At 35.2% G+C, this 15044-nt stretch overlaps 2 protein-coding genes across 2 annotated transcripts in view; both read left to right on the top strand.

Annotated features, from left to right (window-relative positions):
- The first annotated feature begins 3955 nt into the window (after positions 1–3955).
- Positions 3956–4911, top strand: LOC122719363. The gene has a single exon (XM_043945099.1). The coding sequence runs from the start codon at positions 4133–4135 to the stop codon at positions 4694–4696; it is 564 nt and encodes a 187-aa protein (XP_043801034.1). The 5' UTR covers positions 3956–4132; the 3' UTR covers positions 4697–4911.
- A 539-nt stretch (positions 4912–5450) lies between these two features.
- Positions 5451–15044, top strand: part of LOC122719345 — a 91340-nt gene continuing 81746 nt past the window's right edge. The window contains exon 1 of the mRNA XM_043945083.1: positions 5451–5831. Within this exon, the coding sequence (XP_043801018.1) occupies positions 5810–5831 (22 nt within the window). The 5' untranslated portion in view covers positions 5451–5809. The remainder of the gene's footprint in view (positions 5832–15044) is intronic.

Below are 15044 nucleotides of genomic sequence, written 5' to 3'. Positions count from 1 at the left end.
TTCTGAAATATTGATCTTGTGCAACATTACATGAATCCAAATGCTTTTAACCATTGTTGTGTGAATTAAATTATTGATGGTATTACTGGTTTCCATAACCAGTATTATGTTGATTGTTGTTCATATGTAAAATTTAATCTCTAATTTAATATTTAACTTATGTATAAAGATTCGGTACATATGAAATAACGCAATTACGATTAAATAGATTCTAGTGATTTTAGATGTCTCCTAGTACCGTGGTATGTATCCGGAATTGTGTTAGCAATTCTGCATGGGTCAGAGAGGATTTGTGTAGGTTAGATGGTTGAATGTAGTTCAGAAGCATTAGAATTATTTTTGATGTTTAGTTTTTAAAACAAATTGAATTATATTTAGTATATGAATATATTAATACATATTATGATCAATCTTTGAAATGAGATTCTTTGAGATTATTATTAAATTATTATTATTTCGACATTTTTTATAGTTCTTTATAGTTCTATTAGTTTATCAATTTATTAGATCTATCTATCATATTTATCTATCACCTCAATGTTTTTTTTTTACTTGTAAAAATTAAAAAATTAAAAATTTTTTAATTCATTGTTTTTAATGTCTGTGAAACATTTTTTATTAAAATAGAATTTTAGTTTGTTTATCGAAGGTTATATTTAAATATGTCTATATATAAATAACTTTTCTTATCAGTGCTATCGGATATCCTCACATCTCATACATTTGTCCGCATGTGGGCGGGCATTTATATTTAATCATTACAATCATATTGACATATATTTTTTAGACGAATATTTTTAGTCTGAATTTCATCATCTTATCATATCTTTTCGTATTTCAATTTTATGAAATCAATTGAAATTTTAAATTTTTTATTGTAGGTATAGAACAGTTCTATCTTAGGAATTATCGAACGCTGCGTATAGCCATTAACAAATTACTAAATAAGGCTATAACGATTCGAATAATCCATTCAGGTAAAGAAGAGTGTATCACAATGGGACCTAAGGAAATCAGTAAAAGAAACTTCGTTGGCAAAGTTTCGTCAAGTTAGATGAAGAAAATGAACGAAGTGCGGTTTCTATCACAAGTTTTAGTCTGATGGAAGACTACTTGGAATGTGTTTCGAATATTGATAAATTTCTTTGTGTAATAAATTTCTTGTGTAATAATTTCTTATAATTATAATTTGTTATAATATAATACGTAAGTTAAATTATAAATTATCTCTATTAATATCTCTATAATCATTTTTTCTTGTATTTTATTAAAAAAAGAAAAAATACATTCTTAAATTGCATTTTAATATAAGTATTGATTTAATCTATCGATTTTTATATTGTTCTTTTCTGATGTTATCGTTATAGTAGAAAAATATAATAGAAAAAGTAAATCTGAAAAATCTTTTTTGAATAAAAAACCATATATTAATGTACATAGGATATTTGTAATCATGCATATCATTCTGCATAATGAATGACGTAAAAAAGAGATAAATAGAAATAAAATGTTTTTAAGAGGCATATGGAATGACAGGAATAACGTTTGTATATTACGTCATTCTTACGTCATTTAGAATGGTAAACGTGGGCGTATGATCAGATGTTGAGCTGGAATTGAGAAAAGATTTAAGTAAAATGGTTTTCGTGTGATGCCTGAAACGAGTAAGACGACTACTAACACAACGCATTGAAAGTGAGCTACAAAAGTTCCGCTTTCTCTCGACCGAATACCGGCTACTTTTCAGAAATATTTTTCTCGGTTCAAGTTACACGGTCCAACAAAACTGTTATATAACTTCTGATATATTTATATACTGAGCTCGTACGATTCATATTTAGTTGGATGATCATTATCTATAGATATAAAATTATAAGAATTACAGGAGAAGAAATATTAAAAGATAATAATTTAAATTATTTACTAATATTATAAATATTATACATTAAAATTTTATTAAATTTATATTATTTTATATCATATTTTATATCATATTAATTTATTTAATAAAAAATTATTTAACAAATTGTTATTATAATTCATTAATTTTATAGTTTTATTATATTATATATATATTATCTTAATATTTCTAAAATTTATTTATTTACGAATATTGAATATAGAATTCAATAAAGTTAAGTAAATTTTTTGAAATATGTAGACATATCTCCATATCAATTGTATTGCTGCATAGAGGACGTGAACAAGTAGTATTATCATGGAACAAGGGAAACGATTTCCCAGTGGTACAAGTCAGCATTTGATGCTGGCTTGGGAGTAATGAACCCATTATTGATACTTCCATATCATTGTTTCGCTTAATTTTGCCTATAAATTATCAATTGAATCAGATTCTATAAAGAATTGAAAAATATCATCGCTTAATTGAAAAAAAATTATTAAATATTATTATTCAAATATTTTGAACTACGATTATATTGAGAATGTTATTAGTCAGTCGAATGTTATATGTTGCTCTATTTCGGATGTGATTCGCAAGAACAGCAAATTTTAGACATTGCATGTCTTCTAGCTCGTTCAACTTTATATTATAGTTGCTTCTCACGCGAGAAACAAGACTTCACGTGTAATCATTCAAACGAACCAATTTTCTAACCTAAAATGCGTAGTTTCGATTTTAAGTTTATAGTGTTAATATTATTTTATTAATATTAATGTTATACTAATAATATTATGTATCTATAAATATATGTATTTAAATATCATTTTAATAAAATAATTTTTTAAATATAAAAATATATTTATCTAATATTTCTAAATATAGTTAATACAGATATATCTATAAAAAAAGATGATCAATTTAAGTATATAAAATTAATAGATAAAATTAATAATAGATAAAATAGTTAATAGATAAAATAGATAATTAATTTATAATTAAATATAATAAAAGAAATAGTAGTTTTGGTTTGTAATTGAGAAATAAACGTATTTGAGTAGAAAATGAAAAAACTTATTAAAAATACAGATTTTCAATTCGTACTTGTATTATGCTTAATCAATTTCTCACATATATTGAGATCATGTTGAGATGCGATCACGTTTTATACGCGAAAAACATTTGAACTCTTTAGGACATGATATTTATCACAAAATAATTAATACGTTATATGCGAATGCATATAATACATTGCATGTAATACATTGCACAAGCAATAAAAAAAATAAAAATAAAAAAAAGAAGAGAAATTTTAATCAAAACGATAAAAGAAACGATAAAATATCCAGAAAGATTTGAAAAGGAAGTTGACTGAACATCAATCGAACGTGCAATCGTCGACAGAAACGTCGAATTAGAAATGAGAAAACAATCGAAGCGAAATGCACGACAGTTCCGCGAGAACAGTCGAAAAGGGTGGTTGATTCGTGGTCGTTCGTCGAAACGATCGTACGACGTCGGTGACGTTCGTAGGTTTCCGACGATACCACGCCGGCGCTATGTCATTTGCTTGACGTAGCAAGATGGCGGCGGCGTGTCGGAGGCGTCTCCGTCCGCACAGTGCTCGACGTCGAGCAGTCCGCGTACGTTCGCAACAACGTTTCATCGCATTAATGTGGTAGTGCACCCGGAATACCGCACACATCCGTGGCCACAGTATAATATCGTATTTCATACCGTAATATCATCAACAATCAAAGAAACAACGTGTAAAGACGGGACGTCGCGATCAAAACAGAGAAAGAGGCACTAGTGAACTGAATCGTCCCGTTTGGAATAGTACTCGTTGATTTTATTCGTGGTGTGTGTTATTTATCCTTCCCCATATCCTTTACACCTTCGTTCTTCCTTTTTCCTTTTCCCTCCATTCTCTTTCTCTTGTTTTACATCCTTTTCTTTTCTCACCTTTTGTCCACCAATTTCTTGCGAAATCTGCTTATACATATACATATAATATATATATATATATATACACGCGCGTATACTCGTTTCTTTCGGTCCTGATCCGTGTTCCCTCTATCCGTCCCGTTTTTCTCTGTGATCGTGTGAAATGCCCTTAACCGGTCGTGCCTCGAGACGACGACGAGGACGTGGCGCCTGTCGTTGGTGTACGGTTCCTTGACGAGCACGGGATACGTGCAAACCGGCGCATGCACTGCAGCCCCTGCTACTATGATAATAACGAGAAAGGTGGAACGGTGGGCGCTCCTCTTGAAACGAGAGGCGCTCGGCCGAACCTACGGTGCACAAAAGCGGTCCGAACAAACATCCCGCGGTGCTACGGCAATGCTGCCTTATTCCGACCGGATAGATGACAACATCGACACCGACACCGACACCGTAGCCACCGACCTGCACAGGACCAGCAGCTGCGTCGCGTTGGCGCTGGCGTTGCCGTTCCCGTACTATTACTACTACTACTACTACTATTATTACTACTATCCTCGTGTTGGGATCGCCGCCTCGTTATTAAAGTCAAATCGCCGTACACTCATCGACGACCACGAGGACGACTCGTCATTACTATTCGTAAGGATCGACGAACCGCAAGTGAAATTGACGTGCTTCGACTTAGCATCGACTGAGCCAAAAGCAAAGGAGCAACAGGACGAAAAGGAATACGACAAAGTGGCAAACGTGGCATGTCCGATAAATGACAAGAGAGTAATAGTGTTTGCGAGCGAGAACAGTAACAGTGTTAACCGCCAGAACGCGCGAGCACGATTTTCCGCGTGACCAACAGCCACTCGCTGTTACGCCGTGTCGATGGTAATCGCGTTTGTGATTCATACAATACCCGGCATGGTAACGGTTACGACCTGAAACGGAACAACCCTCGTGCATATAATTTACGCCGAATGCAATAATAACACATTAATCGTTGTTCTGATCATTAAACAGAGACTAAAGTTTCTGACTTACATAAAATGGGGAATTAAACGAAATATAGATATACGTGCATATATATATATATATATACACGTACATGTACATACATAGGCGTGTGATCTTGTGTTTCGTGAATGTTAGTGACAATAAATTTGTCGAGCATATAGTGCGCGTACGCAGTTATAAATTTGTAGACTTGTTATTGGTTGAAATTCGAATTTCAAGTACGTCCAAATTCGTTGGCATTCGTGTACAATCGACAAAAGCGTTGCGCGACAGAGCCTCGTCGGAATATAATATAAAAACCAAGATAACCTTGCTGTGTTGATACATGCGTGCCGGGTGTGGAACAGAAAAATTCGTTGCGAGTGAAAAGACATAGTGTGAATAGCCACATGCGAATGAGGAAAAAAAACGGTGAAATACAAGAGAAAATAGAGAACAAAGGAACAGGAGAAGTGTGATATCGGATCGTTGCATTCGTACTTCTACCTTGAAATTTCGATTCCTGTAGTGCCATATCGCGACACACATATACGTATTGTATCCTTCTCTGCTGTCTCTCTGTATGCCTCACCCGCCCCTTCTCTATCTCTTTTTCTCTGTTTCTTTCTCTGTAATATTTATATATATATCAATATATATATATATGCATACATATTATATACACATATATATATATATATATATACGAGTGTATATGCATATATAAAACACGTGTTTCTCGTATTCATACGTTGTACGTGATACTAGGCGCACAGTGCGAGAAAAAAAGGAAAATAATAACATCGGTGCGGAAAGGAGGTTATACGTCGTATACGCGAGTGTGCTTCTTCGATCCGGCGTGTCTCGTTATATAGCTGCATCACTTTCCTACAGATTTCCACGTCAATGAAGTGTTGCTTGGCCAATTAAACGAAACTCTCAGCATTAAACCGATCTAACAGAACAACTTCGAATATGTCGCTGCTCAGCGTCACGGGTAAGTTTTTTTTCTTCTTTTTATAAATTTTTTTATACTTTTATTTTTTTCTCGCGTATTTCAAGACGCCGGCACAAGATGATGAATGTTGTTTAGAAAATATTTCGCTTCATTATGTTTCGCGACATTTTTACTTTAATATTCCATTTTTACCTCTATTTTCTTAAAAATTATATATATATATATTTTTATGCTATTGATAGTAAATTTTATTTATTTTTTACATTGTTATTTTGTTTAAATCTCTATATTAGAAAAATTACTCTAATATTTTAAATGGATTATTTTAGCATAGAATATTTTATTTGAAATTCTCTGGATTAACGTGAAATAGAGCTATAGAGGTAACGATAAAGTAAGGTTAGAGCAAGCTTGTAAGGATGGCTGCCTCGAAACGACCCGAATATTTTACTGCGCCTTCATCAGATTTAAAACTTTTTTTTTTTTTGTTTACGAATAAACTGCTTGAGGAGACCGAATTCTTTTAAGGTAAACTTGTAGAAACGGCGAAACATTTGAGGTAGGAAGTAGTTATGGAGAAAAATTTTTCCAAGATGTATAACAAAAATATAAATAAAATGGAAAATAGAAATATATAATTAATGAATATTGATATCGTTCACTATACCAGTAATTAAAGACATTTCCTAACATATTTTATATTTCAAGTGTAGCACAAAACAATATTTTAAGCGTATTTCTTTCCTATTTCCATTTATATTTTTATTCCTTAAATCATGTGTAATGAACAAATACGCTTAAATTTTTCCTTTTTTCTTTTTTTTGCTTTTTTTTTTGAGTTGGAATATAAATGCAGGATATTTATTTTTATCGAGTATACAGAAAAATAAGGGAAATTATTGTTCCAAAGATTTTAAGTTTACTCTTGAATTATTATAAGTGCAGAAAATATAAAAGAAAAACATTAAGAAAGGAAAAGAAATGAGTATCTGTCATTTAATCTATATTCTTAATTAAATCTTTTTATTCATTTTATATTATATTTTTCGTATATAAAATTTATATAATGATATATACGATATAAATAATGTAAATGATCAAAGTTAAAAGTTATGTTTTAAAAAACAAGTTTTCCTACAGAATGAAAAAAATTTTTTTTAATTAATTAATTTTATAATTAAATTTTTTTTTATTAAAATTATATTTAAATTTTTTAAAACTAAAATTGGAAGATGAAAATAAAAAGAATAAAGAATAAGATTCAAAATCGATCTGATTTCATTGCTATCGGACCAATCTTTTTTTCATTTTTATAGATATATAAATAACGAAATTGATTTATTCATGTTTCTTAAACGATATTCAATTAATCTTCAACAAAGCTAAATTTCTTTTCATTTTATCTTCTTCCATTAAAAAATTTCTCGTTCTTTTAGATTCATTATTTTTACGTATCTTAGGAATTTTTATTTTGAAACGGCTAAATCTAAAACGGTTTATATTCTTATTTCGAAATTTCAAGAAATTTCAATTCTTAATATATCAGTATAAGTGCATTAACTCCGCGGCCAAGTATCCAAGGATTTTCCTCTCATTCTGACTTTTGTATTCGGCTCCACGTAGTCCGGCTATTGAACGATTTAAAGGAATAGTATAACCAAGAGAACAGTTTCTTGAGAAACTAGAGGTTTATTTCTAGGTCGAGTCTCGATCACTGACCGCCAGTGATACCTTCCAATGTATCTTCCCAAACATATCTACGTACATATCCACTATATCCCGTCAGATACTATCTTCTACCGATATCACCTATTCATAATCGACTGGCTCTATACGAATTGCGATTCCGAAGCCGCGTTTCACATAGAAAAATCAATGCGTGAACGGTCACTATGGATTCCAACGATCCTTTTCCGGGAAACGAAACAAGCTAAAGACGTATTGACCAGCGAATAACGGGAAGTGATTCTCGATGCTTCTTTTATCTTTGTCCCATATCTGACCATAAATATCGGTAGGGCTCGAAGTCTTCTTCCAGGCACGTAGACGCACGTGTACAGAACCACAGCGTACGTGTGTTCAGGTTGTTCATTCGTACGACGGTGTACAGTCGGTACATACACCGATAACAAAGCGCATGAGTGTTCGGTCTATGACTAGGAAATAGCGAGAGAGAAAGAGAGGGAGAAAAAGAGAAAAAGAGAGAGAGCGAGCGAGAGGATAAAGGATGAAAGGGGGTGAAAAGAGAAGGAAGAGAAAGAAAGAGATAGAAAGAGAGAGCATAGTGCAATGGTTGACCCCGGTGCACGGGGTCATTCCCTTCTTCAACCACCGCCATCGACCCCCACCGCCTCCGATTCTACCGCTCACCTACCGTAACCCCTACTACCGCTTCCTCCATCCCTTCTCATCCTCGTATCCTCCACCAACGCTCCACCATCACGACCACGCAACTCGACTCTCTCTCTCTCTCTCTCTCTCTCTCTCTCTCTCTCTCTCTCTCTCTCTCTCTTTCTCCTCTTGCTCGCCCGGCCACCCGATGTAGCTACGAGATGCTACAGGGTGAACGTAGAGTTCTCGTGCATATGTTGGTTGACAGGGACGATCTCAGGCGAAGCTCCACCTAGATCTTCCTTTGCCTGTCAGTCCATCAGACAGGTAATAACTTACCAGATATTTGATTTATGGTAATGTTGATAGTGACGGATCCAAGCTTGTATCGAATGATCGGGATGCCATAAAGTTAATGATCGCGTCTGTTACACCATTTTGGAAATTCGCTTCATCTTGACGATTTATCGTTAGAGATCGTTGGGGATGGAGAATTTTCGCAACGAATTTTCAGATCGTAATTTATTATTTAAGCAAGTTCATCGTCACTACGTAGGTTCGGTGCTTTTTTTTTTTTATCGATTCGAAGATCAAATTGAGTGGGAAAATAGAGAAGTAGAGAATCGGGACAAGATTAACGGGGAAATTCTCGGAGGATTTACACTTCTAGAGATTACGCGGATCAAATTTGAATGTAACGAGAATATATACGTGTTATTTATTGTAAAGTGGGTGGTGATCTTGAGTTGCAATTTTATTTAAAAAATAAATCGCGATGATGCTACGAGAAACGTGGCCGGGTCTTCTTTACAACTACAACTCGGAGAATCGATCTCGCGAAAGATTGACGATGAGGTGTCATAAAACGCGTTCGTAGATATATGCATATATATGTATCTCCACACGATTTGGACAAGATCGTGGTGGATACGCATAATGTATATTTTTTAGGATGTATATTTTTTACAACAGATAGGGGTGCAGGTTATTCGGGTCACCTCGAAATCCAAATAAGTCTGGAGGGAAACGAGACTAATAAAAAGGAATGCTTTTTCACGACACTTTTGATTACGTGTGTCTCTCGAGTTATTATAAAAATGAAAGTGAAGAAAATGGGGACAGGTATATTTTCTTAGGCAGAGCAGATTCCTAGCTTTAGATTCGCGGACGTGCGCCGGCGTTAATTTATTCGTGATCACGAAAGTGCGAATTCCTGCCGTTTTCGCGACAAAGAGCACGTACATATTACAATGGGATCGTTGGAGGTATCATCTCCCCTGTGAGAAACGTAGAATGAAAGACTTTCCAGAGCAACGACACATTATTGAAAAGGAAGAAATGAAAGTAGCGAGTGATTTAGCTAGCGGTTGAAACACGTATTACGTTTCCTTACTACGTGAAACTTTGAAACTCCTCGTACGGGGTTGATGATCTTCCGTCCTGTATATTATGATTACCTTTCTTTTCGCGTTAAAAGAATCACGTGATCCAATATTAATGATCGAAAGCCGATTAACATTTAATTGCATTGTGAATGCGCACGGATAGATCCAGCTTGTGAATTTCCTCGTGTGTCGTTTTCTATTAGCGATGGAACGGAAATAGAAAGGTCGATGCACCGGAGAAATTTTATTCCAAGTGTACGAGGCAATTTGTCGGGCGGAATATAAATTAGAACGAAAAGGAAAAAAGGAGAAGGAAAAAAAAAAGATAATGCGAGAAAGGGTTCAATTACTGTTTACCCGATCTATTCTATTTCTTTCCCTTTTCGTGCTTCATTTTTCTTTTCCCTTCTTTGTTGTATGCTCAAAGGATTCGCGCTTGCGAAATCCCCCTCAGCTTCAGCATTTTTTTTCCCTCTCCTCTCCTTCTCCCTTCCCTCCTTCCTTCCTCTTCCCCTCTCTTTCTCTTTCTATTTCTCTCTCTCTTTCTCTCTCTTTCTCTTTTCATTCACTGCGTATAATATTTTCAATGACAATGTCTCTGCCAGAGACCTACTTTTTTGCAACTCGCGCACTTAGAAAGGGAACAACGTTGCATTTGAACACCGCGTTTTTCGCCATGTCGTCGAAATGTGTCATCGTTAATGGAGATGCATCGCCTACAATAACGAGGACAATCTATTTTACACTCGTAAAGGCCGGCTAAACTTTATTTCGGCACGGTTACCATGAAGGAAAAACCGAAATACATTCCCCGTTATTTCGCGTCAAGTTCTTTATGAACAGAAACGATGGAAACGACCCCGTTCGAGCCAACATTTGTTCAATCTCGCGCGACACGGGAAGAAAATAACCGGCGTTTGATAAAACGATAACGATCTAGATGGGAAACGATGTCGCGCCATCGTGCATTCATCGTCGATTTGTATAAATTGTATCGCTCGTTTGCCATCGTCCCGTACGCGAGTAGAAAGAATTTCGAAGCGGAAAACAATTGAGGATGAAGATCGTTTATTAAATTACACCCTTGTTTCCTCGACGACGAAGAATCAATTTATTCGATTAATTTTAATATTATTTTGCATTTATGTGCATATCGGAAATTGAAAAAAAACTACGTACGAATTGATAATAAAAACAGAAATATTAATAATCTTTAATATCAATTATATCTTTTTGATAAATTAAACATTGTTGTCAAAATCTTTTGTCTTTCATCCTATTTATCCGCAAGCTTTCTTGCCGTTTATCGAGGGATTTAATTCCATATGCTGTAGACAATACAAGCCATAACTGGAATATGAAATTGCGTTTGTAACGCGAGTTACACTGAAAACATTTCTGTAAATTTCTCTTCTCGCGGCAGAATCTTTGTTTTCGAAACTGAAACAATCACGTTTCAACGGATCTGAATATTATCGTGTTTCCATTATTTCCCCTTCATCATCGAACTCTCGGTCTCGTTGTTCGAGCATTGAAGTTTTGTAAATGATTCGAGGTATCCCCCTTGATCGCTTAAAGTTTCGCGAATATATAATATTATATCTATATACGTTTGCACGAAGAATATGCAGTATGGATTCCTCGAGAAGGAAGAATAGGGAATCGAGCACGGAAAAGCATCGTCGTAGTTCGCAAACGAAGCTAAAAATCTTCCAATGATATTTTCCGGCCACTTTACTTCACACTCTTTTTGAAACTGAGAGACTCGAGTAATGATTCGATTGTTTTTTTCCCGGAAAGAATGGTTTAAAGACGTCGTTTTAAACGAAGCTTAAACATTGTTTTCTCGTGTAACAAAAAGAGGCGATTAATTTCGATTACTTTTTACTCGAAATTCGTAAAGTAAATTCGAATACGAAATTTTAATTCGTACCTCCCCGGTTAGAATCGATCAGAATTCGCGTCAGAATGCAAACGCAGCGGCCGATCGATGTTTTCGATAGAGAAATTATCGCGAAACTGTTCGAGCTTCGAAGAATTAATTGCATCGAAATTAAACTTGAATTACATACATAATATCGCAAAAGCAATTACGCCCTGCTGTGCTGCGAGCACGAGATCCCCTTATCTGATAATATGATGACGTCAAACAGATGTAATGATGCCACGTTGAATAGTGTATGAGAAACGGTTATGCTGTTTCAATAACAACACACCGAAACTCTCTCTGAAAAGTCGCGCAACTCTTCCCGCTCTTCCTCACTTCCCCTCCTCCCCGTGGTTATACAGGGTTACCTTCATTTACCTCGAGTTTTTCGGTATTTTCGATCGATCGTTCTTCGTTTCTTCCTCCGTTAATGCTTTCACTTTGGAAACTTTTCAAAGATAACAAAAAACCGGCTCCTTTCTCATCGGGGCAAAAATATATTAGACGGGGTTTTCCACGTTTTCCAACCTCTTTTTCTTACACGAATACCCATCCTAGCTCGGACAATATTTTCGAAAAGGTTTTTTTTTCATTATCCTTCGCTGCTTTCCTCGTGTTTCGTCCGCTCAACTCGATCACGAAAGGGTGAGCTCGCGCGAGCAAACAGAGGGAGGGAGGGGGGGATTTCGAAGTGGCCGACCGCTAAAAATAACGGCGCGTCGTCTAAAAGGGTGTAACACGTCGTAGAATTTTATCTTGGCCAACTATCCGATGGATTGGCATCGATGATACGCTGCGGAACTCGAGCGGAATGAACTTTAGGAACGCTTTGATCTAACCTGTCGTTGCCACTTTGTCACTCTCTCCTTGTTGATGCCACCGATATATTAGGACAGGCCGAAAAGGTATGCGATCTAAATCGAGCCACGGTTAATATAACAGGTACGACAGGTGGTTCAACGAAACTTGGAAATTCCTCCTGCTTCTTAACTATCTCGACACGCGAATCCTCGTCCAAATATCTCGTTGACATTTTGCAATCGTGTTCGCAGACGGCCGTGTTTATATCCGTTTTACACTTAATCGAGTTAAATATTATGGGAGAATATTGAATATTATTATATATCCTATGCGTTTATAATTTTGATAAATTATACGCGTTATATTCATTTTATATCTATTTTCGGTATTTGCTGTAAGAAATTTGAACGATGTGATTAGTTATGAATAATCTTATATATATTTTTTGGTATAAAATGGGTAAATGTGTCAATATGATGTTCGAAAAGTTAGTAATTAACTTTTTTTTTTTTTAACTTTTTTTTAACTTTTTTTTCTTTTCGTAGTTTGAAGAATATTCGATATTTAATCGTAATTACACGATTAACGACTTTTAAGAGCTCTTTATAATTCGAACGTACAATGATGTATTTTTATTTAATTAATTCGCAATGCAATACTTTTGCAATCATCACAAAATATTTTCATAAAATGTATCTGTGCTACTTACACGTGATATTTACATTGTATTACATTCATTGTATAATTGATTGAAATATTTAAATTTGAAAAAAAATGAAGAAAAGAATGCAAATTCAAGGCAAAGTTAATGAAATTTATATCTCGAAATTACGAAAAAAAGATTTTGTCGTAGCATCTCGCGTCACGAATAATACGATGAAATTTTTATGAGTGCAATTCTTTAGCAATGAATACGCGTTAACGGCGGTGAGTGCCTAGATTTTTTTTTTTTTTTGCGTCGGGAGTATTTTTCTTCGGGAGGCAGAAGTTGCACGCAAAACGGACTTTAATCTTCGTCATAAATATGCATTAACCGGGTGCCATCCCAGGAAGCGACAGTTAAAACCACGCCGAGCATGTTACAGATAACAATTTCGTAACAGTTCCTGACAAAATCTAAATCAACGAACAACTTATAAGTATCAAACGAACAACTTATAAGTATCAAAACTTATAAGTATCAAAACGATATATCAAAAATCACATTTCTTATTAACGTATAAAAATACATGATTATCCTGTTACAATTGTGCAATGATTACATTTAAAATGAAGAAAATTAACACGAGAATATTACGAGGATATTGACAGGATATATAATTCTAGAAAATCTAAAATATAAAAATTTTCTCAATTATTAATATTTCCCAAGGGAAATACTTTTCTCTCGTTCTTCGTAAAATTCATCTCGTGTTCCTTTACAGAACACACAGAATCATAGAGGGTTAAAATACTTCATTAGCGAAGTCATAGATCGTTACTGAAAATAGTTTATCGGGAATCGGTCTTGAGCTGCGAATTCGTCAACACGATCGGTTAACTTATAAATAATTCACGCGTATTAGTCGGTCGTGCACTTGCGAACGATGCAATCCATCTCCATTTTCCGACGTTCAGAGTCAGGATAACTAGGTATCGTGAGGTTTTGAAGTGGAGAGGATAGGAATCCAATATGAGGATCCTGTGGGAGTTTGTAACCGCAGGAAGGATCGTCCTTGGTTAAGGATACGGGCATCGTCATTATAAATGGGGTGCTTTGAACTCCTGCGACGGGAGTAAAGCCAAGGGTTTCCAAGGAATGGGGAAAAGCAATAGCTTGACTGTCGCCAGACACGGTATGGATTCCGTGTCCCTCTCTCTTTCTCTCTTCTTTTTCTTTCCCTGTTCCACTTACCGCTCTCGATCATCTATCTTTTCCTTCCCGTTCGCCTATTCTTCCGTCGTTCTATTTATTTCCTATAAAATCCGTGTCGTGCGGGAATCGGGAAGATTGAAAGGAAATTTCAATGATGAGGCAACGGTATGGTGGCTGGAATAGTTGGGATCAGGTTATTGAAAAAAATCCTTCTGTCTCGACATGATTTGATCGAAATTAAACACTCGGATCTTAGAATCTTAGATTAATTTTAATTCCTTCGTTGCAGATATCGGAGAATTAAATTTTTCGGACAAATCTATCGATATTTCCCTTTAAACGTTAAATTAACTTAAAGTTTTCGAAAATTTTCTCAAGTTAGATCAATTATATTCCTGATTCTGAAAATGAAATCATATAATAATAATTATTCCAAGTTTATTCCAACTTCCTGATTTCATGTTTAATTCTTAACATATGATTCTTCATCGTGTATACATATGTACATATATTTTTTTTTCTTTACCTTTCTTATTTTCTAATTTTGGGATCGACGTCATCCATCCCCCATGGGTATCTTTTTTCCTTGCCCACGAGCCTACATCCTCGGCAACGTGGATGATTTTCGTGCGGTCAAGCTATACGCGAGCTTAACTACGTTGTGTGACGGTTATTGGTTTTATGGAGCAGCTGGAGCAATCGAGAATTTCACGAAGAGAAGGGGGGCACGAGGGCCGGTTCACGTGCTAGCCAGGGAGTTAATTACGCGCGAAAACAATATTATCGAACGAATTATCGGACAGGAGAGCGAAACTCCGTTAAGTGCAGGGCCGCTCATTACCAGCCTCTTCCACGTGAATGTACTCCACGATATAAATTATTTAGGCGGATGGCCAATTGGCCAGATTCAAAGGGAAACCACTGTCCTTTCTCTTTTCCTTTTTTTCTTTTTT

The sequence above is a fragment of the Apis laboriosa genome, unplaced genomic scaffold, assembly GCF_014066325.1.
Source record: "Apis laboriosa isolate Shangri-la unplaced genomic scaffold, ASM1406632v1 scaffold74_cov149, whole genome shotgun sequence".
Lineage (NCBI taxonomy): Eukaryota > Metazoa > Arthropoda > Insecta > Hymenoptera > Apidae > Apis > Apis laboriosa.
Note: the sequence above shows the minus strand (reverse complement) of the source record. Positions and strands in the feature narration are given on the sequence as shown.